This window comes from Phoca vitulina, unplaced genomic scaffold, assembly GCF_004348235.1.
Source record: "Phoca vitulina isolate PV1807 unplaced genomic scaffold, GSC_HSeal_1.0 scaffold1, whole genome shotgun sequence".
NCBI classification, from domain to species: Eukaryota; Metazoa; Chordata; class Mammalia; order Carnivora; family Phocidae; genus Phoca; species Phoca vitulina.
This window is the reverse complement of record NW_022589704.1, coordinates 1,335,982-1,362,786: the sequence shown is the minus strand read 5'-3', so window position 1 is coordinate 1,362,786 and position 26,805 is coordinate 1,335,982. Positions and strand designations below refer to the sequence as shown.

The 26,805-nt window shown below is 56.5% G+C and overlaps 1 protein-coding gene across 18 annotated transcripts in view; it reads right to left on the bottom strand.

The window, feature by feature from the left end:
- KIF1A (kinesin family member 1A) overlaps positions 1–26,805 on the bottom strand; it is a 96,213-nt gene that overhangs the window by 53,513 nt on the left and 15,895 nt on the right. For all 18 annotated transcript variants that reach the window (XM_032387814.1, XM_032387934.1, XM_032388012.1 and 15 more), the window contains exons 2-10: positions 19,142–19,308; positions 10,888–10,964; positions 10,042–10,221; positions 9,259–9,324; positions 8,385–8,563; positions 7,331–7,442; positions 5,822–5,899; positions 5,046–5,111; positions 4,482–4,499 (exon numbers count right to left, since the gene is read on the bottom strand). In XM_032387814.1, the coding sequence (XP_032243705.1) occupies positions 4,482–4,499; positions 5,046–5,111; positions 5,822–5,899; positions 7,331–7,442; positions 8,385–8,563; positions 9,259–9,324; positions 10,042–10,221; positions 10,888–10,964; positions 19,142–19,247 (882 nt within the window). In that variant the 5' untranslated portion in view covers positions 19,248–19,308. The remainder of the gene's footprint in view (positions 1–4,481; positions 4,500–5,045; positions 5,112–5,821; positions 5,900–7,330; positions 7,443–8,384; positions 8,564–9,258; positions 9,325–10,041; positions 10,222–10,887; positions 10,965–19,141; positions 19,309–26,805) is intronic.

Here is a 26,805-nt window from a genome sequence, read left to right as displayed (position 1 = left end):
GGCTGAACCCTCTGCCACATTTGTCATATTCCTCATTTCCACGGTAAATGCCCTACGGTCACGCAGTCCTTTCTGCAAGGACCAGGAGTCACCTTCAGTTCCGTCGCTCCATCACCATTGTTCATTCCATCCAGCAGCAGCCACTGTTCAGTCATGCTCCCGCACCTCCCAGAACTACCCGCTGCTCTCCCTTCTCCTCTGCCTTCCCAGCCTCTATCATCTCACACCTGGATTTTTGCACCACTGACTTCCAGTCTCCTGACTGCCACACCAGGCCATGCCGTTCCCCATCTATCCTTCATGCAGCAACCTGAGCCTGCTGAAAACCCATCCACTGCTCCCCATTAAACCACAATCAGCTAGTTCCTGACAACAGACTAAAGACCTCGGATCAGGCCCCTGCCCTTCTCTGGCCTCATCATCTACATGCCTCCATGCTCCCTCCTCCAGACCCTGATCCTCAAAAACTTTCTCACTCAATTCCTGAAAAAGTTTCTATTGCAAACCCCCCACTTCACACAGTTCCCATAGTGCCTCACATATTCCCTCATTGTCCCTCACTCACTCCCTCACACAGTTCCCCGCAGCACCCTGCACAGTTCCAGGTCCATCACACAACTCTGCACAATTTGTCACACAATGCATCCCACAGTTCATGACACAGTTCCTCTCTCACGGTTCCTTATATAGTTCTTTACATAGTTCCAGCTAGCTCCTCACACAGATCTCTACAGAGTTCCTCATATAGCTCCACACGATTCCTCACAGTTCCTGGCACAGTCCTTCACAGTTCTTCACACATTTCCCCAAAGAGCTTCTTACAGCTCCTAACATAGTTCCCCCCACAATCCCTCACACAATTCTGCTTTTTAAAGAGTTCCCTACACAGTCCCGATGCAGCTCCTCACACTTCCGCCCGTAATTCCACACAGTCCCTCACAATTCCTGAAAACGTCCTCAGCACTTGCACAGTCCCCACACCATTTTGCATTCTTCCTCTCACAGTTCCACATAGTTTCTCACAATTCACACAGTTCCCAATGGTTCCTCACTTTCTCATCTAGCTTCTCACACTTCCCCCACATTTCCTCACACAGACTTTACACAATTCCTCACACAGTTCCTCACAACTCTTCCAATTCCACACACGGTACCGCACAACTCTATACACAGTTCCACATACAGTTTCTCAAACAGCTCTTCTCACAGTTCCTTACACAGTTCCTCATATAGTTTCTCTCAGATCCTCACACAATTCCTCTCAGTTCCTGACATAATCCTTCACACCACCCCTAACACAGTATTCTATGCCTACTTCCCACACTGTTCCTCAAATGGTTCGTCACACAATTCTTCACAGTTCCTCAGTTTCCTCACATAGTTACTCACTTAGTTTCCCCACACCATTCCACGTGTTTCCTTACACAGTGCACACAGAGTTCCTCAAAATTCTTCATACAGTCTACATCTATTTCCTTACAGTTCCTCATAATTCCTCACATCCTCCACAGAATTCACCTGGTGCCTTATATAGTTTTCATCTCAGATCCTCTCATAGTTCCTCACACAGCTCCCCACACAATTTCTTCCTTTCACGGTTCCACAAAGTCCACATACAGTTCCTCACAATTCTTCAGTTTCTCACCCAGGTCCACACGGTTTCTCATAGTTCATACCGTTCCTCACAGTTCCCAACAGTCCACACAGTGCCATATACAGTTCTACACACACACTTTTCGCACAGATCCTACACAATTTCCCACACACTTTCATACAGATTCCTTCAAAGTTTCTTACACTTCTCCACACAAATCCCTGACTTGGTCTGTTACACAGTTCTGCATGCATTTCCCCAGAAAGTTTCTCATAGTTCCTCACATTCCTTTTCCCACTGACTATGTGGGAAGTGTGTGTGTGTAATTGTGCCAGGAACAGTGTGAAGAACTGCATTGAGACTGTGTGGGGAACTCTGTAAGTAACTGAGGAGAATTGTGTGAGGGACTGCTCATTGTCCCTCACATAGTTTTCCATACAGTTCCCTCACAGCCCCCATACTTCCCCACACCATTTCACATACTTCTCACAGTTCCACACAGTTTCTCACAGAGTTCACATACATTTCCTCACAATTCTCCACACAGCTCCCCACACAGTTCTACACAGTTTGTCAGTTTCTCTCACTTCCTCACAGTTCCCTCACACAGTTCTACCCAGTTCCTCATACTTCCCCACAAAGTTCCCCCCATCATTCCAGAGTTCCTCACAGTTCTCCAAAAATTTCCTCAAAAGTCACTCACACAATTCCCAGTCTGCCCACACAGTTTCACACCCTTCTTACAGTTCTGTGAAGTGCCTCACGATTCATTACTTACACACAGTTCCTCTCACAACTCCTCACATAGTTCCTCCCACAGTTCCTCACAATTCTTCATGGAAATCCTCAGAATCATGCAGTTTCTCATGTATATCCTCAAACTATTTCTCACAGTTCCTCAAACAGTTCCCCACACACTTCCTGTATAGGTTCCCACCCTGCTCCTCACAGTCCCATACAGTTCACCACAGTTCCCTCACACAGTTCCACAAAGTCCCTTACACAGTTCCCTATACACTTCCTCACACACTTCCATGGAAAGTTGCCTCATACTGTTCCCACAGTTCCTTTACAGGTCCTCAAAGAGTTCGTCTCATTTTCTCACAGTTCTTGACACATTACTTCACACAGTTCTTCCCAGTCCCTCAGTTTTTCACACAGTTTCTCTCATAGTTCCTCACAGTCCCCACAGGTTCCTTGCAGAATTCCTCATATAATTCCACACAGTTCCCTCTACACACTTCCCCACATAATCCCTCACAATTCCTCACAAAATTCCTCTCATAAGTCACCAGTTTTTCACACAGTCCCACATGGAACTCCTCCAAGTTCACAGACACAGGTCCCCGCACCGTTTCACATACTTCCTCTCCCATTTCAGTGTGGTTCCTCACACATTCCACACAGTTCCTCGCAATACTTGACACAATTCCAGACTTCTTGCACAGTTCCCCATACTAGTACCTCACACTTGCCCTAAACAGTTCCCCACACAGCTCCTCACACAGTGACTCACTGTTGCTCAAGGTCCACACACAGTTCCTCAAGGTTCTCCCTCCACACAATACCCACATATTTTCCCACACCATTCCAACTATTCCCCACACTGTCACGTTCCTCACAGTTCTTCACACAGTTCCTGCCTGGTTCCCCACACAGTTCCACGGTTCCTCAGAGTTCCCACACACAATTCCCATACGCTTTCATACACTCCCTCTCACATTTCCTCGGAGTTGCTCACATAGTCTTCACATGGTTCCTCGCAGTTCCCACATAGTTCCTTGGTTTCCTCAGTTACCCATTTAGCTCCCCACACCATTCTCCACAGTTCCTCATTCAGTCCACACATTTACTCATAATTCTTCAGTTTCACACACATTTTGTCACAGTTACAATTCTTCAGAGTGCCATATGCAATTTCAATTTTCTATAGTTCACAATACAGTCTGTTACAGTTTTTGTAAAATTGTGCATTTTACCCATTTCTCACACTTCCTCACATAGTTCCTTACACAGTCCTACGCACAGTATTTCACAGTTGCCCACACAGTTCTCTACAATTCCTCATAGAATTCCCACACTTGCCCTACACCATTTCAGATACTTCCTCTCACAGTTCCTCAGCTTTCAGTTTCTTACACAATACTTCATAATTCCTCACACTGTTCACAATTCCACACACACTTCCCATATAGTTCCTCACAAAATCATTCACATAGTTCCTCACAGATACACTGTTCCTACAGTTAGTTCCTCTCAGATCCTCGCTTAGTTCGTCCCATGTTTCCTCACAGTTCCCAACACATTTCCTCACACAGTTCCCCACATAGTTGATCACACACTTCCTCTCATTTCCTTACATAGTTCCTCATGCTTCCCCACATAGTTCCTCACATTTCTGCCCACGCAATTCCTCACATAAATCAACATTTTTCCACTTTAGCACCTCACACTGGGCTTTCCAACTACATGGCACAGGCGCGTACCCCTCTGCCTGACTGGCTCCTCCCCTCTCCTCAGGTCTCAGCCCTAAAGCTACCTGTCCTGTAAAGTTTCCATGGCCATACTGACTAAAGGCTATCTTGTGTATGAGTCACGCTCACGGCCCATTTTTTTTCCTTTATGAGATTTATACCAATTCATAATTCTGTTTCCATGTCTACTATGTCCCCCATCGTGCTGTGGCCCCTGAAGGGCTGTGCTGTTCTAACACAGGGCCCAGCTCAGAGTTGGGCTCAATGTGTTTGTCTGCTAGGTGCACAAATGAAAGGGTAACTTTACTGCCAAGCCCTTCACAGAACAACTGGGGCTAAAGGCAGTCCTTGCTTCTAGCCCTCCGATGCAGTGGCTGAAGGCTCCTCCCCCAGAACTGAAGAGAGCAGCTTACCTTATTGGGCCCAGAGTCCTGGAAAAGAAAAGGCAGAATCTGAGGACCTGGAGGGAGGCTGGGGACCCAGGATATGTGGGGAGGGGAGGACTAGCGGGCTCCAGAGAACAAAGGAACAGGAGAGGCCTGAGCACATGCCAGGTGTCCATCCTTACCACCTGGTCATTGCTGGCCAACTTGGTCCTGACGGGCCGAACAACAGGGCGACCTCTCAGGCTGCTGTCACCCAGCAGCTCTTCCCTCACCCCAAACAATTTAAGAAAAGGGTAGGGCCTCCTAAAATTCATCCTTCTCTGGGCAAAGGCCTGGGTGTCTTGGTGAATGGCCAATACCGGTGGGGAAACGGAGGTTCCAGGGCGTGACAGGGATCGCCCCTCCGGCTGCAGCCGAGGTACACACACCCTTCACGTCTCTGGGCTTTCCCCTGAACCCCAGGCACCTTGATAGACATAGCACCGGGCACAGCTGTGACAGGCTCCCAGTGTCCTCCCAGAAGGAAGGACAGGGAGCCACCTCCGCAATCCATCCCATCAGTCTAGCTCTAGACACCCAAAGCTAGCTCACCATTTCGGCCAGAGCAGAGATGACCTTCCCCAGCGTGGTCAAGGACTTGTTGATGTTGGCTCCCTCCTGTGTGCAGAGAAGACAGTCAGGACATCAGAAAGCCTCAGGAGCCTCTCGCTCCAGAGTGATCCCCTGGGAACTCAGCCCATGTGACACGGGGCTAAGGCCGCCGGGCCCTGACCGTTAATCCCAGGGTTCCTTGGAGCACGGGAGCCTCTGGCAAGAAGCCAGGTGGAGGCCGACCCCGGTCGGGGGAGTACAGTCTGCCCAGCTTCTCCTAGGCTGCCTGGGAGCCCTCGTAACATCCCACACGTGCCCCAGGGCCCCACTGGTGCAATTTCCAGAGCCCCTCCCTACCCACTAGGTAATGTGGGGACCAAAGTGGGGCTGGAACATGAAAACTCTCCCTCCTGACACCAAAGGCTGTTTTGACCAGAACTGTCTGCCTCGCAGCCTGTGTTCTGGCGCGAAAGCCACACACCAGTGGCCAAGTTACTGCGAGGGCCTGCGAAGGGCCCAGCTTTCCTGCCAAGGTCTCTGTCCTTGTTAAGCCCTAGCAGTGTGCCAGGCGCTGCCCTCTGGCTACCGGCCCCCTCCCACCTCCTCCCGTGCCCCCTGCTCTCCCTGCCCGAGCTCGCCCTGGGTGGGGGTGGCCCCACCTGCAGCCCCAAGAGGAGCCCTCCTGCCCAGCCCACCCTGGAGCGAGCCCGGCTCAGAGATGCGATCCGCCAGATGAGCGAGGCCCAGGATCACAGACATGGCAGCCTGGCTCCTACCTTGAGACGTGTGCCCTTGGCTCCTGTGGAGTCGGCCCGCTCACTCCCGGCCAGGTCCACCAGGCTGATTTTGCTCACCTGAAATGGCAAGTGTGTCACATGCAGGAGACGCCGCAGGGCCCCTATGGGGGTGCCCGCCTCCTCCCAGCACGGCCTGAAGCACACACTTGAGGAGCCATGGCCAAGCCCTTCCCCAGGCCTGACGGTTTCTAACCCTGCACAGTGTCGCTCCCTTCACAGCTCGTCCGAGACTCTGCCTAAGGTCAAAGCCCACCTCCCCAAGAGGCTGCGCGCCCCTCACCCCTAAAACGCCCGATGCTGCCGCTGTGCTGGTCTCAGCACGCGGGGCGCTCTTCATGTGTTGGCACAGAATTCCCCCCAGAGCTCCCCAGGTGTGTCCTGTTCCTGTTTCCACAGATGGGCTCATCATCTGTGGTGGGATCTGAACCCAGTTCCAGGACCCCAGCCGCCGCTCAGCTGCCTCACACGCGTTCCAGAAAGACCCAGGCCCTCCCGATCCGTGGCCACTGCAGACAGGACTTGCCCAGACATTAACAGTCAGGAGACCCTCTTGGTGCCCAGAGCCCACAGCAGGGAGGATGGTCACAGCGGGTGGCCCACAGCTAGGTCCGCCCTGTTCCAGCTCGCGCTCTCTGCCCACCCAGACCCCGCTGGGCCATCGTGACTCTTGGGGAGAATGGCACCAGGCTGAGGTGACCCTGGCATGATTGGGGACTAAGTGGGGCCAACTTCTCCCAGACACCCTGCAGACCCTGGGGTGCTGCCTGAGAGAGTGCTCCTGTCAGGAGGTGGCTGAGGCGCCCCAGGAGGAGGCCTGGACCGTGGGTCAGGGAAGATGACACGGAGAAAACCTGACACCAAGGGACAGAGCCACCGATGGACAGGAAGAGGCTCTGAGCCTGCCCTGCCGCCCTTCTGGGAGCACAGAGACCACGTGTCTGGATAAAGGCCCCAGGAGACGGTGCCCTCCTGGGCCACCGGCGATGCCAAGGCGTGTGGGAAAGGCATCCAGGGCTGGGGCTGTGGGCGGGCTGGTTCCCCGGGCAGCACAGCCTTGGCTTTGTGTTTGTGGATGCCGGGGCCCCGGCTCCTGCCAGTCGGCCAGGGCCCACGGTCACCTTTGTGACAGGCACTCACTCAACCCGCGGCCCCCAGCCTCCGAGGGCCACCAGCATCCACAGAGGCTCAGCTCTGGGGACAGCCCTCCTCAGCCCCCAGTCTCCACCCCAACTCCTGGCAGGAGGCAGACGGAGGCAGACGCCGGGTCCGCGGACCCTCCCCTCCCAGCCCTTTCCACACCCCGGCGGTGCCAAACGCTGAGAAGAGGTGGCTTTGCGGGCCGGGCCAACTTCTTGGAGGCCCACGCCAGGCTGGGGGTAGGCACATGCCTTGCAGGCCGATGGTCACCCTGGCGTCCTCGTCCTGCCCGATGGGACTGCCCCCTGCCCCCCTCCCAGACGGCCCCCCTCTGCCAAGGCCACAACTCACTTTCTCTGTGGTGATGTCGGTCTCCGCATCATGGCGCTTCTGGGTGAAGATGATGTTGAAGACGGCATGGGAGCGGCTGCTGGTTTCATTCATGTTTGTGGCCGCCACGGTCCTGGGGGGACAGAAGCCGCACGGGGTTACCCGTCATCCTGTGGTCGGGCGTGAGAGTGGCTGATGGTGCTAGCCAGCCGGGCCAGGTCATGGGGCATGTCACGTGGTGACCGTGCCTCCTGTCACAGCACGAGCAGGGCTCAGCCCCGCCTGGCCACCAGCTGCAGCCTGGGACTCGGGGGTCACAGGGGCTCCGCGCAGCCCAGACAGCCCCCGCCCAACTGCCTGGCCGGGGGTCCTCCTGGACCGTGATGTGGAAAAGCCCCACCCAGGAGGGAGAGCGGGCGCCCACCTTCTGTCCCCGTCTGGGGAGGGGGCAAAGCCCAAGGCAGCCTGCGGGGAGGCCTGGGGCTGGTCCCAGCGCTGCTGACATGCAGAGACCTCACTGTCGGACAGCCCCCAGCAGGGAGAGGCCTCATCACAACAGCACCCTCATGGCACTGCAACAGCGAGGAGGACCCTCACCCTCCCGGAGCCCCCGGGTGGCAGAGAGGGGGACTGTTGCCGTGGAGACGGACTGCCTGTGCCCGGCTATGCCTTGCGGTCGGCCCTTCCCCGAGAGCCCCTACCTTGTGCCCTGTCCAGAGGGCTGTTTGTCCTCGGAGAAGACAAGGCTGGTCCTCCTGACCACTGAGCCCGACAGAGCAGCTGCCCATGGGGAGGGCCCCCCGGGGAGCCACCACAGACGACAACCAGTCCCCCCCAGGGCACAAACCAGCCCCACAAGAGGAGCAGCCCCTGTGTAGGGGATGGGGTGGGGGATCTGGAGGTCCCTCTCAGGCTGGCATGTGCCCTCTGTGGCCTCATCCCATGGGGCCCACCCCTGACGGGGGGGCTTGGGCAGACGCCGTGGGCAGGCCAACAGGCGCCCCAGGGACCAGGCCTTCCTCAGAGGTTTGCAGCAGCGGGCACGGGGAGGATGGGCGAGCCACCTGGCACGCACCTGGCCTTGTTCCCTGAGTCCATGAGGTCCTGGATGTCATTGTAGGAGGTGACGGCCAGCTTGGAGAGGTCCTCCACGTACGGCCCCATCAGCGGGTGCTCTCTCACACGCAGGTTGCCCTTGTTCTTGGGATTCAGGAGGTCACGGACACGCTCACAGTAAATCTCCATGTAGCTGACCTGCAGGGCAGAGACATTCCATCAGGTACCCCCCCAGGTGTGGTGCCAGGGGGCAATGGGGGTCACCATCAAGGACCCCCAGGATAGGAGATGTGGGGGCCTTCATCAGAAACCCCCAAGGTGGAGGGGGGTTGCAAGGGCTACCAGGAGCTCCCAGGTGAGGAGTACAGGGGGCATGGGGGCCACCAGCAAGGTGACCCCCCCAAGGTGGGGGTGTAGGGCCGTCATCAGGGACTCTTGGGATAGAGGTACGGGGGCCACCTGCTGGGTAGGGGGAGGCGTGCCAAGGACTCCCATCCCCTGTATGAGTGCATGAGCTGGGGTGTCAGCCCAGCCCCTCCTGCTGGCCTCCCCCCACCCACAGCCGTCCTGTGGGCCTGTCCAGCAGGGACACCCTGGGGCCACCGTGGCCACAGCAGAACCGGGTCATGCAGCTCGGAGACACCTGTCCTTGCACCTGGCACAGAGCACTACTAAGTAAACACTCGTGGAGCAGAGGACCATCCCTCGCTCCGTGCCCAGCACATCTCCCTGTCTGGAGCGGGTACACTGACATGGCGCTGCGTGCACGAGCGAGTGACAAGCTCAGGGTACCAACCAGTGCTGGGGACTTGCTTTAAATCAGAAAAGCATTGCTGTCCATGCCTGGAACCCCCCGCCCCGTGCTGGAGTCACGGACACTCGGGGAGCCCTACCTCCACGGAGTAGGACATATTGTCATTGGTCGTGTCGTTGATACGGGAGAACAGGTCCTCACAGAGCTGCAGGGCCGAGGACAGAGCGTCAGACAATGGGGACAATGGGGCTGTTCTTGAAGCCCTGTCCCCGGGTGCTGTGGGCAGCCTGAGCCCAGGCTGGACACAGCTCTCCAGGCCCCTCTTGCTCCCTAATAGTGCATCTCAAAGGCATTGAGAAGGCCTGCACCCAAAAAGCAGCTGTCTTCTGCTTACGTCATGGAGTGCTCATGGACGATATCTGATCCTTTCCTACACTCTGAGCACCATCTTTGTCTGCACGGAGTGGGTGGGAGTCGCTCATGCTACAGACTACCTGGCGTTCTCCCCTGCCCTGGCCGGCTCAAGCCCTGACCAGCTCAGATCCAGAGGCCTGCCCAGGGCGGCTGGGCAGGGTGTCAGCCAGGGTCCCAGCAGTATCTGAGGCATCTGTGTCTCAGCCTTCAGTTAACCGAAGGCTGCCCCTTGTGCGGGCATCTCTCCCTGCCCAGACCACCAGCCCTCACACCCCCCCAGGGCAAGGTCAGCCATGCCAGTGGCTCTGCCCCTCCAGCACCCCATGACAGGGCCTGGGCTCCAGCCTCTTCCTGCTCCCCACCCTCCCAGTTACCTTCCCTCCTGGCTCCCTTCCCCCTGGGGCTCCTCTCCTGGGGCGCCCTGCTGGGCTCTTCCGTCCCGGCTGGTGCAGCCCTGTCTGGTTGGCCCTTACGAGGCCCCGCACCACCCTGCCCCCAGCCCGCGTGCCTGGGGGATGATGCCCTGCTGGTCCTTCTCCTGCTTGCCCATCATGGTGTAGGACTTGCCAGCCCCCGTCTGCCCGTAGGCGAAGATGCACACGTTGTAGCCCTCAAAGGCATGCTGCAGCATCTCCTCGCCGATGTCCCGGTACACCTGCTTCTGGGAGGCGTAGTTGATGTCCTCAGGCTGGAAGACAGGAGGCGGTGCAGCTGTAGGAGGCTGGGTGGGGGGCTTGGCCCGCCGTGTTCAGCAGCTGGGGGCCTCACGGGGGCCACGGGCAGTGCCGTGCGGAAGGACACCTGCCCCCCCCCACACTCCCTCCACAGGGGACCCAACCCTGCTCGGCAGGGTGCAGCTTCCCGAGGGAGGGACTGGAAGGAGCTGGCCAGGCGGGGCGGGGCGGCCGGGGCAGAAGGGCATTTCAGCAGAGGGAACCGCCTGTACCAGGGCTCAGAGGCAGGAGCATGAGACACAATGCTCAAAATCGAGGCGGCCTTGGGAGTGAGGACAGGTGGGGCTGGAAGGGCAGGGCCTGGAGGCCCGGGGAGCCCAGGGACCAGACTACCGTGTCGTGTCCAGATGCTCTCCTAACAGAGGATTGCTTTAGGGAGGCCCCAGGGGGTTACCCTAACAATGCATGTCACTGCTCAGGGTGACCTTTCACACACAAGGGCCTTGGGAAAGTAGTCCCCCCCCACCCCGAGCAGGCACCGCTGGCCCCTTCCCTGGGCCTCACACCTGTCCCTCCCTCCCCTGCCCAAGCAGCGGCTCTGTTTAGAGAGACACATGCAGGGATGGTGGAGCATCCCCACCGCTGCGGCCCAGCCCCTTGAACCCCAGCCCAGGGCTTACCGAGGTGTGCGACCAGTAGGAGTAGTCGAAGCTGAAGCTTTTGGGTGTCTCCTTGGGCTGTTTAGGGTTAACGATGGCTGCAGAGAGGACGGACATGGCAGTTAACACTCTGCTGGGGGGAGAGGAGATCAGCATGTGTACCTGCCCCCCAGACAGGCGCCCCAAGGCAGCGAGGTGGGGTCCTCAGAGGCCTCTGGCCCCAGACAAGCCAGCCCCCCGATGGGACGGGGCCAGGGCTCCAATTCCAGGCAGACAAGCCTGTGTGCCCCTTTCCTCTGTCTGGTGGACCCTGCTGCCCACAGATGCGCTGAGGGCACCCACAGTGGCTCCTTCCTGCAGATGCTGGGTCAGCCAGAAACCCCGCAGCCCACCCCCACCCCTCGGTCCAGCCCTGCTCCCCACCCCACCCCTCTGGGCCTTTCCACATCTGCTCTGCATACACGCGTCCTAGACGCACCCGGAAGGCTGGGGCATCCGGGCTCGGTCGAGCTCTGCTTCCTGCGGGCCCGCCGTCCCCGTGTGCTTCCTGGGTGCGCAGCATGGGCTGTCCCCGCTGCGGGATTCCGTCACGGGGCACACAGCTCGTTCCTCCTGCCCGTGTGCCTCTGCTGCCTCCCAGCCTGCTCTCGCGGGCTCCCTCGCACTGTCCTCTGCACAGCCCCCCGCCCCCGCCCCCAGCAAGCGGCATGCGGTGCTGTCCAGAGGCTCCAGGTCCAGAATGTCAGTTCTTCAAACCAGGAACGAGGCCACGAATGTGTGCTGGTGCCATCATCCACCGGCCAGGGCCGGCCAAGCACCCCAGCAGGCCTCCAGCCCGAGGCTGCTTTGCCCCAGGCCTGCAAGTACCCCTGCCCCTAGGATTTCCCACGCCCCAGAGCCACAGGCCACAGGTGCTTGGTGGCCAGGCAGGAGCCACCGAGGCCCCCACCCCCATCGGGCCACCATCTGAACCTACAAAGTCCCAGTTGATGGAGGACCCTGAGGCCCAGTGTCTTTGCGGGCAGGCCCCTCGGCCATTTGCTCCTGCTGAGCACCGTGCTCCAACACGGGCATCACCCGCAGCCTGTCCCCAGGGCTGACTTGGTTTTGGGACCTGGACCTCAGATTTAGGCGTTCTTGGAGATCACCCAGCACGTTTGAGAAGCCAGCAGGCAGGAGCAGGGGACTGACCGTCACAGCGCTGTCCCTGGGGCCTAGAGCAGCTCACATCCATGCTGCCTCTGGGAGCAAGGCTGAGGAGAGCCAGCTGCCCTGCTTTCAACTCCTGCTGAGACTGGGGATGCAGCCACCGGAACCCCAAGTGCAGATAATGCCAGCGCCGTGGAAACAACAATCACAGCACCTCCCGAGCCAAGCCTGGGCTGGGCCCCCAATGCCCGTGCGGCAAGGGGCCAGGTCCCCTCCCCACGCCCTGCACAGGCCTCGCCCCCGCCCCATCCAGCCTGCTCCCCTGTGTCCAGCATGACCCTTGCCCTGTTCTGGGTGCTGACCTCGCTCCGACTGTGTCTTGGTGCTGGGGTGTTTGCCATGTACCTCTCATGGACTACGGGCTCCCTGAGGTGGGGGCCCTCCCAGGAACAGAGCACAGCAGCGCGAGGGGGCCGGGGACAGCTAACAGTGAGGGACGAAGGGCAGGAGTGGGCCACAGGAGAATCTGCCATGAGGACCGTCAGGCAGCGGGGCTCCGGCGCTCAGGACCTGCCTGTCACCTATCCCCATTCCCCCCTGGGGGCCCCATGGGGTCTTGAGAAGTACCCTGTCATTACAGATGGGACCTGAGCTCCAGGCACAGTCAGACAGGAACCCAGGGTCCACCTGGGCCTGGCTCCTCGCTGGCACCTCCAAACCCTCCCCAGGGCTGACCGGCACACCGCCGCCCGCAGTCAGCCTGCCACACACTGGGACAGAGCCGCTTTGCTAGAGAGAGGGCTTCCTTTGCCAGACTCTTGAGTTTCTCCTTGTGTGGGATTGAGGAAGGAGGAGGGGTCCTCCTGGGGCATGCTCCCACCAGGCCGGGGGGACCTGGGGCCCCTCCAAAGGGCGTACAATACAGGGTGCACAAGGCATGGGCACCTGCCAGGGACAAAGACGCGGCTGGTGAGGGCCCCAGCTTGAACAGGGAAGGGACGCAGGGAGGAAGGACTGCTGGAAGCCATTTTCTCTGTCCACAAGCCAGTGCGAGCTGTGCGGGCTCCTTCCAGCACCGCCAGGGTCTAAATGCTGAGGAATTTTGTGAGCCTCTTGTTAAACTGGCCACAGGGAGAGTATTTATATCAGGGAAATCAGGCACGTGTGTGTGTGTGCACGTGCGTGTGTGTGCATGTGTATGAGGGCGTGTGTGTGTGCACATGCATGTGTGTGCGTGTGTGAGCATGAATGTGCGCGTGTGTGTACGTGTGTGCACGTGTGTGTGCGTGTGTATGAGGGTGTGAGTGTGTGTGCACACGCATGTGTGTGCGTGTGTGAGCATGAATGTGTGCATGTGTGTACGTGTGCACGTGTGTGTATGTGTATGAGGGTGTGAGTGTGTGCGCACACACGTGTGTACGTGTGAGCATGAATGTGTGCATGTGTGCACACGCGTGTGTGCATTGTATGAGGGTGTGTGTGCACATGCATGTGTGCGTGTGTGAGCATGAATGTGTGCATTGTGTACGTGTGCACGTGCATGTATGCATGTGTATGAGGGTGTGAGTGTGTGTGCACATGCATCTGTGTGCGTGTGTGAGCATGAATGTGTGCGTGTGTGTGCATGTGTGCACACGTGCGTGTGCATAAATGTGTGCATGTGTGTACGTGTGTGCACGCGCGTGTGCACACATGTGTAAGCATGCATGTGTGCGTGTGTGCACATGTGTGAGCATGTGCGCGCATGTGTGTGTGCACGAGTGTGAGCATATGCACGTGTGTGTGCACACGTGTGTGAGCGCACGCACAGGTGAGCTGATTTACCAGCAGGCCACTGCTCCGCACTTGCAGGATTTGGGAGACAGCCCACCGCAGCAGACCAGAACCTCGGCGGGGTCTCAGGGAACAGTTAGTTCCACACCCGGGCACTGGCATTCCTCACCCACAAGAGCGCTCACCCCCTCACCTTCTCCCAACTGACCAGGAAGGCTCCTTGGCCGTCGGATGTGGCCCCCAGCCCCCTGCCAGCCCTTGCGCCCCGTCACTGCGCCCCTTCTTGATGCTGCAAGGCACAGCCCTTGGCCCCGCCGGTCCAGCTCCATCTGGCGCTGATGTGTGTGTTGCCCACCTCCCCACTGGAGCGTCGCCCCTGAGGGCAGTAAGAGCCTCTGTCCTGCTCTCCTGGGGCCCCAGACTGCAGCCTCATAAGGCTCGTGCTCAGCAAATGTTTGCTGACGACTTGAAGGGGCCCCATGTCCGCCCTGCTCTTCCCAGGCAGCCACAAATGATGACATGCATCCCAGAGCCCGGGTCTCCCTGTCCGGGCCTTGGAAACCGTCCTCATCCCTGTGGGACTATGGGGACAGCACACGAGGCCACCACCGCGGCTCTGAGAGCAGAACACCCATCGCAACTCTAATGGGTGGCGGGCCTCCAGGGGAGAAGGCAGCTCCCGGCCCTGTGGCTGTCCCGGACGGGGCTGGCAGGACAGACAGGCACCCGACCCCTAGGATGAGGCTGCTGCCCCGGCCCAGTGGCCTCCAGGGCTCCTCTGCGGACACCGTGAACAGGCCTGCGGGTGCCACCAACTCCACAGCCACAGCCGAGCTCCCTTCTGTGGACTTCCATTCCCAGACTCACTCTATTTGGAACCTAGAACATTCTAGAACAGTGACGGCAAATGGAGGCTTAGATGAGTTAGGCATTTGCAACACCTGGGTCTCTGCACAGGGCTGCTGGTTGACAAGGGCCTTTGGGAGAAAGACCACTATGAGCAGAGAAGAAGGGTCTGGAATGTTCCGGGGGGCCATCCAGAATGGTGGTCACTGCCTGAAATCACACTGGGACCAGCTTGCCAGGATCCAGGAGGAGGGCTGGAGGCAGGAGGGCTGGGCATGAGCCTGTGGGGCCTGGTTAGGCTGGGGGCAGGCCCTGGATGCATCGGCCCTGTGGCCTTGGTCCAGTCCCCTCTGCTCCAGAGGCACTGTCCTGAGTGAGTAGCATCGTCCCCAAATTCACATCCACTTGGAACCTCAGCATGTGACCTTCTTTGGAAACATGGTCTTGGCAGATGAGATTAGTAAAGATGAGATCATGCCAATTAGGGCAGGCTGTAAATCCAGTGACCGGGGTCCTTATAAGAAGTGGGGTCCACCAGAGACAGACAGACAGACACGCGCAGGGAAAAGCCCACGTGAGGACGGAGGCCAGCCCAGGCCTGTGGCAGCCACCACAGGCAGGAGACAGGCCAGGAGTGGATTCTCTCAGAGCCTCAGAAGGAACCAACCCCACTGACACCCTGATCTCACACCGCTGGTCTCTGGGAAAATCACTTCTGTCACAGCTCATCTGTCCCCAGGAAAGACTTCCCATCGGTGCAGAGGGCCTGGGGGTGAGGGCTGGCCTGCAGTGGGCACAAGAGGCCGGAGAGGTAGGCCCTGCGTGGCCAGAAGGACTCAGAAGACAGGAAACCCTCCAGAGGTCCCCAAGTCTGTGCTCTTGTAAAGTGGGGATGTGGGGATACACACAGGACGTCTGCAGTCCTGAGTAACCTATGCTAGCCTGCCACGCACAGACGAAGCTTACACTGTGCACAATTTGGCTGGCTCTCAAACTTGCCAAATCTGAAATGTTCAAGTGAAGGGAATCATTCATACAGGTGATGAACACGGGAAGACAAATTACGTTTAGCTGTGAATGTTTCTAATTTGTGTGTCAGGATGGAGCTTCAACGGCATGTTCCGGGACCCGGCATCTCCCGTGGGCACCCAGTTTTGAGATCCAAGAAGCAAGTCACCATCCCGGCAGGGTGGAGCGGGGAGGGCCAGACGGCCTCCTGCCCTGACTCTCACGGCCTGGCGCCAGGCGCCGACGAGCAAGTATGCGGCCAGAGCCGCCACGCGGTCGAATCACCGGGCCTCCACTGCTGCTTCGCTGGGCAAGTGCTCCCTGCTGAACTCGCAGCCTGGCCCCTGAGGCCTTGCGCAGCCTTCGTGTGGAGCACCGTCTCCGCCCCTTCTCACAGGCCCCACGTACACTGACAAGGTGGCTGTGAGCTGTCACCCAAACAGCTCCATGCTTGTGCACCTCGGGCTGGCTCGGGGGACCCCCCCCGCCCCACTCTGCCCCAGGGTCGCTTGGAGGAAAGCCCATCCTGCCCGCTGACCCCACTCCACGGACAAGCTTTCCTGCGCTGAGGGCTGTAGGTCATCCTCCTCTCCTCTGGGCGCCCTTAGCCTTCACCCACACTTCTGACATGGCTTCTAGCACTTTCTACCAGTACCATCACTGCTTTGTTTTCTCCAAGATGAATACAGCTCCCCGAGTGACTGTCTCAATTACCCATTCTTCTGACACTCCTTCCCTCTCTCCATCTCTCTGTGTCTCTGCGTCTCTGTCTCTCAGGCCAGAGGCGGGTCAGGGTTTTCACCCCCACAGCTCATCATCTCCTCCAGCTGTCTGCTTCCGTGATGCCCATCCCACCCTGTCCGAGACCACTCCCAAGCTCCAGAGGAGACGGGTCTGACTCTGATGTGTTGTTCTGTATTCTGCAGGCTCCCGGACGGTGTGGTCACCTGTGAGCCCCTCCTGCCAAGACCCTCAGCGACTGTCCAAGGTGATGGGCCAGGCCCCAGGAGGGAATAGGGGTCCCCACACTCATTGTTGATGTCCGGGGTCACCCAACAGTGACATGGCAGACCCTGTCAGCTCGTTGGGCACATGTCCTCTGTCCACCCAGGGTCACAGCTCCCAGCAAAGGTCACAGTTCCCACCCTGGGGTCACTTCTCACCAAAAGTCACAGTTCCCACTAGGGGTCGCAGTTGCCACCAGAGGTCAGGGTTCACACCGGAGGTCAGGGTTCCCACCAGGGGTCACACTTCCCACCAGAGATCACAAATCCCACCAGAGATCACAGTTCCCACCAGGTGTCACAGTTCCCACCCTGGGGTCACAGTTCTCATCAGAGGTTACAGTTCCCACCAGGAGTCATGGTTCCCATCAGAGGTCATGGTTCTCACCAGGGGTCACATTTCCAACCCTCAGTCACAATGCCCACCTGGGGTAACAGTTCCCACCAGAGGCCATGGTTTGCATCCAGGAGTCGCAGTTCTCACCCAAGATGTCATGGTTCCCACCCAGGGTCAGTTTCTGGGCAGCACCTGGCTTCCCACCTCAAGGCATGAGTCACGCCACCTGAGCACCTCTCTGGTCACAAGGAAACCAGGCCCCTGGACCAACCCTCGGCTCACACTGGGGGAGATGCTGGACAAGCAGCCAGCCTCGGGGAGGACAATGCAGAGATGCATTCTCTATGTTAGAGGGTCCCAGCGACCCGAGCGCCGCTGTCTGTGGCGGTTACCCATGCATCAGCACCCTCCACAGCTTCCTCCACACGTCCACGTTCTCTCCCCACGTAGTCTGGGATCACCTCCTCAATAAACCCTTGGCACCCGAATCCTCACGTCAGGGTCTGCTTCCAGGGACCCAGTGGAGGCAACACCATTCCTAAGAGCCATGACGAGACCTCAGATATGCATGGTCACACTGTGCCCACGGCCCCCAAACGAGCTCTGAGCAGGGCATCCATGACCTGCCCACCCGGGATGAAGGACCACAGAGCTCCACGGGCTTCTGAAAAGACCACCTCCCAGCCCTCACCCCTTCCCACCGAGCCTACAGGTGCTCAGAACATTCTAGAGACACCTGAATCCTCACCCCCTCAACAGGTCTAGGGAGGCAGCTGCTCTCGGCGCTGAGTGCCCCTCCCCTTGGGCAGCCCCTCCCTCTGAACCTGGATAGCAGGCGGGGTAGGTTACGTGGGAGCTGAGACCTGCCATCCATCCTACAGCATCGGGATGAAGTGTGAGCGAGCATCCAGCGCTGAGCACACGGTACGGCTTTACCCCCAAGCCTGCCGTGACAGCCGTGGTCACTGCCCGAGGGACCCCAGGAGCCAACCACCTGCTGAGCCCAGAGTTCTTGTTCTAAGTCACAAGCGTGGGGGCAGGCTGTTAATCAGCTGGAGACATAACCCAGACCCTGGCTCGGTTTTCGTGGGACCCGAAACAAGCCCCGCTAACCTCCGTGTTGGAAGCAAAGGTGGACGGGGGGCAGGAGGGTCTCCCAGGGTGCTGCTCGGGTTGTGAGAATCTGGCCACTCGTCTGCATGCGGGGCCAATTTGATCCAAAATTTCAAGCCAAAAGAGCAAAGGCGAGGCTCAGAGTGGGTGCTCTCTCCCTCCAGCAGCCTGTGAGCTAACGAAGGCTGTCAGGGCCCATCTGCCCCCCTGAGCACCACAGTGTCATTCCCTCTCTTCCTACCGCCTATTAGCCTGTGGACTGCAGGCCTCCCCCTCCTCAGGACAGTTGGAGATGACCTACAGTCACAAACAAGGCAAAAGAACAGGCTGAATAAGATAACATATGAGTGTAAAATGCAGGGCAGCTGAAACAAGATGAGAAATCCGTAACCTCATGTACTGGGTCGGAAAGTGTGCCCCCCTAATCCATGCCCATCCTGAGCCTCAGAGAGTGACCTTCTTTGGAAACGGGTCTTTGAAGATGAAATTAGCTGTCACAGTGAGGTCATACTGGAGCAGGGTGGGTCCTAAATCCAGGGATCAGCGTTCTTTTCTCTTTTGGTGTTTCAAGTCTGTATTTAAATGCTAGTTGGTCCACACACCGTGGAGGACTGGTGTCAGTGATTCTCACACACAGGCCCAGTGCTCACAAGTGCCCTCCTGAGTGCCCATCCCCCATCTAGCCCACCCCCGCCCACCCGCCAGCTGGTCAGTGTTCCCATGTGGAGCCACGTGCTGACGCCGGCTACCGGCCAAGATGGCCAGACCAGCAGAAGCCACGGGAGGCGGGAAGGAGCCTCCTCTAGAAGGTCAGAGGCAGCACGACCCTGTCAATACCCTGATTTCAGACATCGGCCTTCAGAACTGTTGTTGGAGCCACCCCCATTTGTGGTCATTTGTCCCTGCCAGCCCAGGGAACCAACACACCATGTGGACGAGGAGGGAGCTGGGGGGGCCAGGCCGGCCGCCGTGTCTGGCTGGGCAGGCCAGGACGCGCGGCCCCGAGCGACGAGCCACCCACGGACACCCTGTCACCGATACTCACTTGTGGTACTTCCAGACATCTGAATGATGCACTTGGAGTCTCGGCTCATCTCCCGGGAATTAAAGGGGCGGACGCGTACCGCCACCTTCACGGAGGCCCCAGCCATCTCTCCGGCCTTTGTGGGTCACCCTTAGCAGTGTTGGGAGCCCGAGTGAGCTCGGAGACACCTTGAGAGAAAGGGAGACATGAATTAGAAACAATATCCAGAGAGGCAGAACAGCTACTTCTGGTTGGTGACCGAAACTTCTCCCTTCCAAAATCCCACTAAGGGACACCTGCACGCGGTGCTAATCCACAGGGATGGGGGACTGGAGAGGGCGGCTACAAACGAGAAACACCACAACTCTTGGACAAGATAGCCGACAGGACGAGTGCAGCCTGGCTTATTAGCAAGCCCGGGAAATCTGGAGCCCAACAGGAAACAAGCCAATCCACTCAGTGGGACCCAGAAAGACTCTCAGGGCCTCTGAAGGCTGGCTTCCGGGGGGGGGGGACCAAAAACGGGTGCTGGTGGAAAGCCAGCATTAAACCTGCTATGGGTTGAATTATGTCCCCTCAAAATCTCTGTGTTGAAGTCCTAAACCCAAGGACCTCAGAATGTGACCTTATTTGGAGACGGGGTCCTTGCAGATGTGACTGATGAAGATGAGGTCACGCGGGAGTCAGGTGAGCCCTGAACTCAATATGGAGTCCTTACAAAAGAGAACAATTAGACAGAGACACACAAGGAGAGCATCACACGAAGACAAAGGCAGAGATTGGGGCGATGCTTCTACAAGCCAAAGAACGGCTAAGGTGGACAGCAGACAAAGCCCAGAACATGGCAGCAGAAGGAACCAGCCCTGTTCACACCTCATCTCGGACTTCCAGCTTCCAGACCGGGAGATAATATGTCTCTGTTCTCTAGGCCACCAGTCTGCAGAACTGTGGTACAGCGGCCCTGGCAGATTCGTGAAGACCCCCAGGTCCCACCCTCCCCCTGCAGACATCCAGGGCCCAGACCTCCCCCACCACCAGGCAGGAGAGAGTGAGCCCTGCCCAGCCTGGGGGCTCACGGCCCGGAAGAGAGTGGGCATGGAGCACCTGCTGAAGGGAGGGGGTTGAGGTACACCCGAGAAGCCTAGCCCTGGGACCCCTGTGCGTGGACCTCCCCAGCCAAGAACCTGGGGAGACCTGCCAGGACCACACCCTCCAGCAAGAAATAACAGATGCTAAAACCACCAGGAAAGGAACATGGCAGCACGAAACAGTGCGGGGAAGAGAAGGAAAGTATTTTCTAAATTCCTTGTAATTAATGTTCTCAGAAAGAAAAGTTGCTACGCCCACGAATGGGTGGAGAATGCTATTTTTAAAAGGACCATTTAATGAATAAGAGAGTTCTTCGAAATTAAAAATATGAAAACACAAACTTTAAAAGTAAACTAAAAGGCTGGAATTAAGTAATTTTCCAGGAAAGGGGAGAGATAAGACTTGAGGATCAGTGAAAAGGAGCCACTGAGAGAGAACTCGAGAAAACCTCCCAGGACTGCCAGTTGCGAGTCTCCAAACTCAAAGCACCCACCACCCACCCTGCCGGCCGGAGAAAGTCACACACCAAGCAAACTGTGACATGTCAGCACTTGAGGGCTAACGGGAAGATTCTGTAAGCTTCCAGATAGAAGGACAGGCCACAGACGGTGGAGAATGGGAATGGCATGGGCATCTCACACGGACACCAGACAATGATAAAGAAACACATCCAAACTGCTGAGGAGCAGTGGGGATGGTGTGGGGGGGGGGGCGATCTCTGCTGGAGTGTCAGGGACGGCAGGGGTGGGCGGTCTCTGCTGGAGCGTGGGGGACGGTGGGGGTCTCTGCTGGAGCGTGGGGGATGGTGGGGGTCTCTGCTGGAGCGTTGGGGACGGTGGGGGTCTCTGCTGGAACGATGCTACGGAACAGCTGAACCTTTACATTAGATACAAACAGACACTGGACAGATCTCCGTGTGAGCAGACGGGCATGAGCAGGGGGCCAACACCAGAAGCAAATGCAGGGAGGGCTGAGCAGGAGCCGTCCCTCCAGGAGCCTCCTGGCCCATCGCCTTGGGCGCTACATGTACATGCACTACCTGGTGAAAATTTTAGGAACTAAAAGGACAGAAAGCAGGACAGAAACTGCTGCTGGAGCCCAGCGCTGCCCGGGGCAGAGGTTCTGCAGCAGTGACCCCCCGGCCCAGCCACCGGGCGCCATGAAAAATGAATGGGATGCCAAAGCCACCAGGCCTGCTCTGGGACAACCCTGGTGAGCATGAAGCTGACCTTCACATCCCTTGGAAGGTCAGCTTCACACTCACACCAAGAACACAGCTCCCCAGGACGTAGGCCCCGGGGGACCCATGCCTGCTCAACAGGGCTGTCCCTGGGCCCTGGAAGCTCACAGGCCAGAAGTGTGTGAACAGAGCAGCATGCGCAGCAAGATTCGGGTGAGACGGGAGGGTGGAGGGAGGTGGGTTGGCTTCCCTGTGGGAGCATCTGGGCTGAGGACGTGGGGTCGCAGGGGGAACAATAGGGTTGCACTTGTTGGGGGGGTGCACATGACACCTCATCCTTGCGCATCCCCCCACCTGCCCTACGCGCCCAGACCAGTGCACTCGGAGGGGACCCTGGAACAGGGGCAGGTGGGGGCGGGCAGCCCTCTCTCCAAGCAGGCCTTGGATTGCAGCGAGAGACCAGAGGGCTTCACCCAGTACACCAGACTGCAGTCAACTCCCTGTGTGCCACGATCGGGGCGGGGTGTGTGGAAGGGAAGCAGCCTGGGGGACCCTGGGGAGGCCTGGGAGGAGGGAGGCACGGCACAGGGCCACCCCGGGCTCCCAGGCAGGGCTGAGCGTCCCTGTGGGCAGGACTGCAGTAACAGGCAGTGGGGGACAGTCCTATGGTGCTGGGGCACGCAGAGCCTCCGGCCCCACCAGGAACCACAAAGGTACAGAAAAATCTTGTTTTCGCTAAAGCTAGAGCTGCTGAAGACCCCATGACACACGGGTGAGTCTCCCAAGGCGGAGGCCGAGCCGCCCGCCCCGCAGGGGGCTGGCAGGTCGGCACAACACCACCCCAGACATGGCCCCAGACGCAGCCCTTCTCCTTCTGACTCTGGGCCGATGCTCTGTGGCTGCTCTGAGGCCGGCAGCTGGGGTCTGCGGAGGCACACAGGTCCCTGCGGGCCAGAGTCTGGCCTTGCCTTCCCAGGGAAGCTTCTAGGGGCTCCCAGGAACAGAACCACCTTCAAGCGTCTGTTTCCACAGAAAAATGCTGCCAAATGTGTCTCTGAGGCACGGCGTCTTCAGAGCTCCCGGGGCCCTGCGGTCTCCTAGCCCCCGGCAGGGAGCCAGAGCAAGGCCGTGCCCCGACGCAGAGGCCCAGGATGAAGAGGGCCGGGCAGCCCCGCGCTGGGGGCCATGCAAGGGTGAGGTCAGCGGAAGTCACAGAACCCCGCTACCCTCTGACTGGCACTCCTAAGCCCCAGCCCAGCCCACCTGGCCAGGGACCTGGTGGGGGCACTGTCCTCCATTCCCGTATGGGAATGAGCGGTGTGTAGGCTCTCACCAGCAGTGGGGAGAGCCGTCATGGGATGGAGATTCTCTGTCTGCAAGCATGACCCTGACATAGCCTGGGCCTTTAAATCATCAACATGTCAAGGGTGTTATAAAACAGAACACAGTTCCAGGATGTCCTCCCGTACCCTACATCCTGGGGCTCTCCCTGGCAGCCAGAACCAGCAATAGTATGGTCTCCAAATTAGCAGGGAAGGAAATGGTTCACTTAGCAAATCCATACGATGGGGCAGGCAGTCTTAAGCAAGGGGACAGAACTCTGCATTTCAGTACCACTTCCCACAGCTCCTAACTCATGCTGCAGGCACCCGGGGCATTCCTGACGCCGCATCTAAGTCACATGGAGGAGGTGCAAGCCAGGGACCAGAGGACTCAGTCCCGATCCTGCTATGTGACTTAACCCCTGGGCCTCGGTTCACCCATCTGTGAAATAACAGGATTGAAGTGGATGACCCCAAAGTGATTCCACGTCTCAGGGCCCGGGATCCTCAGGAAAGCTAGCAAAAACTCCCTGCAGAATTTCGGTGCTGCTCTGGCCACTCTGAAAGGTCCTTCCCACAGGCCACTGATGGGCTGCCAGCCTGACACTGCAGCTGGCCACCCAAGGGGGGCTCAGGGGCTTGAGGGACAGGGCTCCTGAGAACACGGAGGAGGACAAGCTCAGGGCAGAGAGCTGTTGGTTACAGGAATGGCCAAGAGCTCCAGAAAACAGAACTCAGCCTGACATGAAGACCAACCTCTGTCTAAAATGAACCGAGATGCCCATTCAGCTGTGAACCCTCCATCACTGGAGGCATCCAAGTGGAGCAAAGGCTTAGGGGAGAGGTCTTGAGACTTTCCCACACTGGGGTTCCAGGAAATCCTCCCTCTGAAAAGGGTGTCTTCTGCTTCACACTCCCCATCTGTAATTGCCACCCTCAGGAGAATCTGCCCCAAAGACCCCTTCCCATCTAGGAGAACCTCTGGGGACAGAGCATAAAGGTCCTGAGGAGGATCCTGGGGCTTGTCTCTCTTTGCGGATGGAGGGGAGCCCCACAGGGGCTGGGATCAATGCAGACTTCAGGCTATAAACTCCCAGGCCCTGCCCAGAGTCAGGGGTCTGCCCCTCAGGACTCCCCAGAACAGGCTGGACATGGAGCAGAACCATCCCCTCGGGCAAGCACAGCTCTTCCAAAGGTCGCAGGGAGAGAAGCACGAGAGCAGCCGACCACTGAGGGCCGACAAGTGCAGGACGTGAACAAAAGCCCGGGTGCATGGGGAGCAGAACTGGGGGCTGGAATCGCGCCCAGCCACACCCCAGAGCCCTTACAACCACAGCATGCACACTCATCCACGCACCATAAGGGTTTTCCCCACAGTCTCACCCTCTCGTATCCAAAAACGACCCCCCAGGAGGGGACTGGAAGGAGGTGCCTCCCTGAGAATCTGAGTTTCCTCATGCTGCAAAATCTCTGCACTCTCCAAATGGAGAAAAGTATTAGGCCAATCCAGCTGGGGTGGGAAGAGCAAAAGCAAGGTCATGAATTCCTGGTGAGAATGTAAATTGAAATGAGATTTCTAGCATTTAGCAACATGCCTTGTGCCTTAAAAAAAAAAAAAAGAGGCTATATCTGTTGAGTAAGCAATGCTCAGTACTGAAATAGGAAATAATTAGGAATAAAGAAAATATTTATGAAAGCAGATGTTCAATTCAATATCGCACAATTTTCAGTTCTCCCCAAATGTAGCTATGTTAATTCAATGCAAGTCCAATAAGCAAAATATCCCAACAGGATTTTCGGTGGAATTTTGCAGGAATTCCGAAGAGATCTGTGAAAAATAAGAACAAAGAAGGTACCCTACCAGGTATCAGACTTACTATAAAGCCGTAACAACTTCCAAAGTCCAGCAATGACACATGAATAGAGAGACCAACAGAAAAGACGAAGCCTGACCACTGACGGACAGACATACATACACACATCTAATAGATGATAAGGCAGCATTTCAGGTAACTGGGTGAGATTGGTATTGGAACAACCAGTTCTCCCCTATTTAAAAATAGAGCTAGAAGTTCACCTGTGAAGGATCGCGAGAGCACATGGAGACTGTGCGACGGCTCTGGGGTCGAGAGCAGGCGTTGGCGTGGAGCACGGAGAGCAGAGGTCGGCTTCTGCTTCCAGGCAGAAGGGCTGGCAGCCCGGCAGTGCTCCCTCCCACCATGCCCAGCTTGAGAAGCTGGGTAAAATCTCACAATGAGAATCAAAGAGCTACTGGAGCCACGCAGCCTAGCAGCCAAGATTCCAGAGATGGGGGGCTGCCGGGACAGGAGACAACATTCCAACACGCCACAGCACTCTCTCCCTCAACACATTTGCATTCTGGGCACGGGGCAAGAGGCTGGGAATCTGGAGTCTTCCCAGGCAGAGAGCTGTTGCTGAGGGATGGAGAAACCCACTGAGCTTTTGGTCAAGAGAAGCAAACTTGAGAGGCCAAAATCCCGGGAGAAAGAGGTAGGGAGCTTCACTCAGCCAGTTCTCCCCTTAAGATAGGTGCCCAGCTCGGAAGGTATGAGGCGCAGGAGTTTAAAAACACAAGCAGAGAGCACGTACTGCATGGAGCACCGGGTGTTATATGCAAACAATGAATCATGGATCACTACATCAAAAACTAATGATGTAATGTATGGTGATTAACATAACATAATAATAATAAAAAAAAAAACACAAGCAGAAATCCTCTGCAAATCAAAGAGGAGGCTTCTGCATTCTCAGGTGCTACAGAGACAGGATTAGCATCAAGATCCACTGGGAGGAAGGGCTCCAGTAATCATACCACTGCCTGATTCGAAAGCCCTGGGAGGCACAGAGTCTCAAAGCAGGGCAGAACCACAGGGAGGATAAACCTTATCAAAACTGCAATGTTTCCCTGACCGAGCCAAGTCTTTGCCTGAATTAGGGATGACCGTCTTCTCTATCTGCTTGGAAAGAAAAGAGTGAGCCATCCAGAGCCTCTACTATGTTTCAATAGACAAGATCTGACATTAATTCAAAAGTCACAGGGCATGAAAAAAGACAGGACTATAGGATTCAAAAAAAATTGGGGGGAAGAAAAAAAAACACGAAAAGAAAAAAAGAAACATATCTACACATGATCCAGATCTAGGAGTTACCAAATAAGGACTTTATAATAACCATAACTTATATATTCAAAATAAAGAGAAAGGGACAGAGAAAATAAATGGAAAAATGGAGACTTTTGCAAGAAGATCTAAAACTATAAAAAAGAATTTCTAATGGAAATTGTAGAACTGAAAACACAACAACTGATATTAAGAACTCAAGAGATTAGACACAGCTGAAAGCAGTATTCATGAACTGGAGAGATTACAGAACAGGGAAAAAAATGAATGGAAAATATAGGAAGTAGAGTCAGAGTAATACAGGACACAGTGACATGGTCTAACATGCAGGTAACTGGAATCTAAAAAAAGAAGAAATGGAATAGGAGAGAAGCAATACTTAAGAAGATAATGACCATTAATTGTCTAAAATTGTTGAAGTGTATCAACCCATAGAGTCAAGAAGCTCTGCAAACACAAAGAACACTACACGAAGGCACATCATAATAAGACTGGGTGCCAAAGATGAAGAGTCCTAAAAGCAGCCAGAAAAAAAGAGACAGATAACCTTTAAAGGAACAAAAATAAGACTGACAATTGACCTCTCAACAGTAACGATGGAAGCCACAAGATAAGGTCAGGTAAGTGGAAGAGCAACAATTTATATTAGACTTTCAAGGATACATGTTTCAACCCCTAAGGTAATCATCAAAAGAGCAGAAAAAGAATGTGTAACTAACCATTCAGTAGCAAGAACAGAAAAAAATGTAAATCTTTTTATTAATCCAATAGAAGGCAACAAAGGAGGAAAAACAGAACAACAACAAAAAAATCTAGGTCAAATGGAAGATGAAGACTCAAAACTGCAGATAAAAGCCCAATTAGTATGGACTAAACACTCCCAGTAAAACATTATAACTGTCGAAACAGATTTTTAAAAAATTCTATTCTGTTGCCAAGAGACACCTTTTTTAA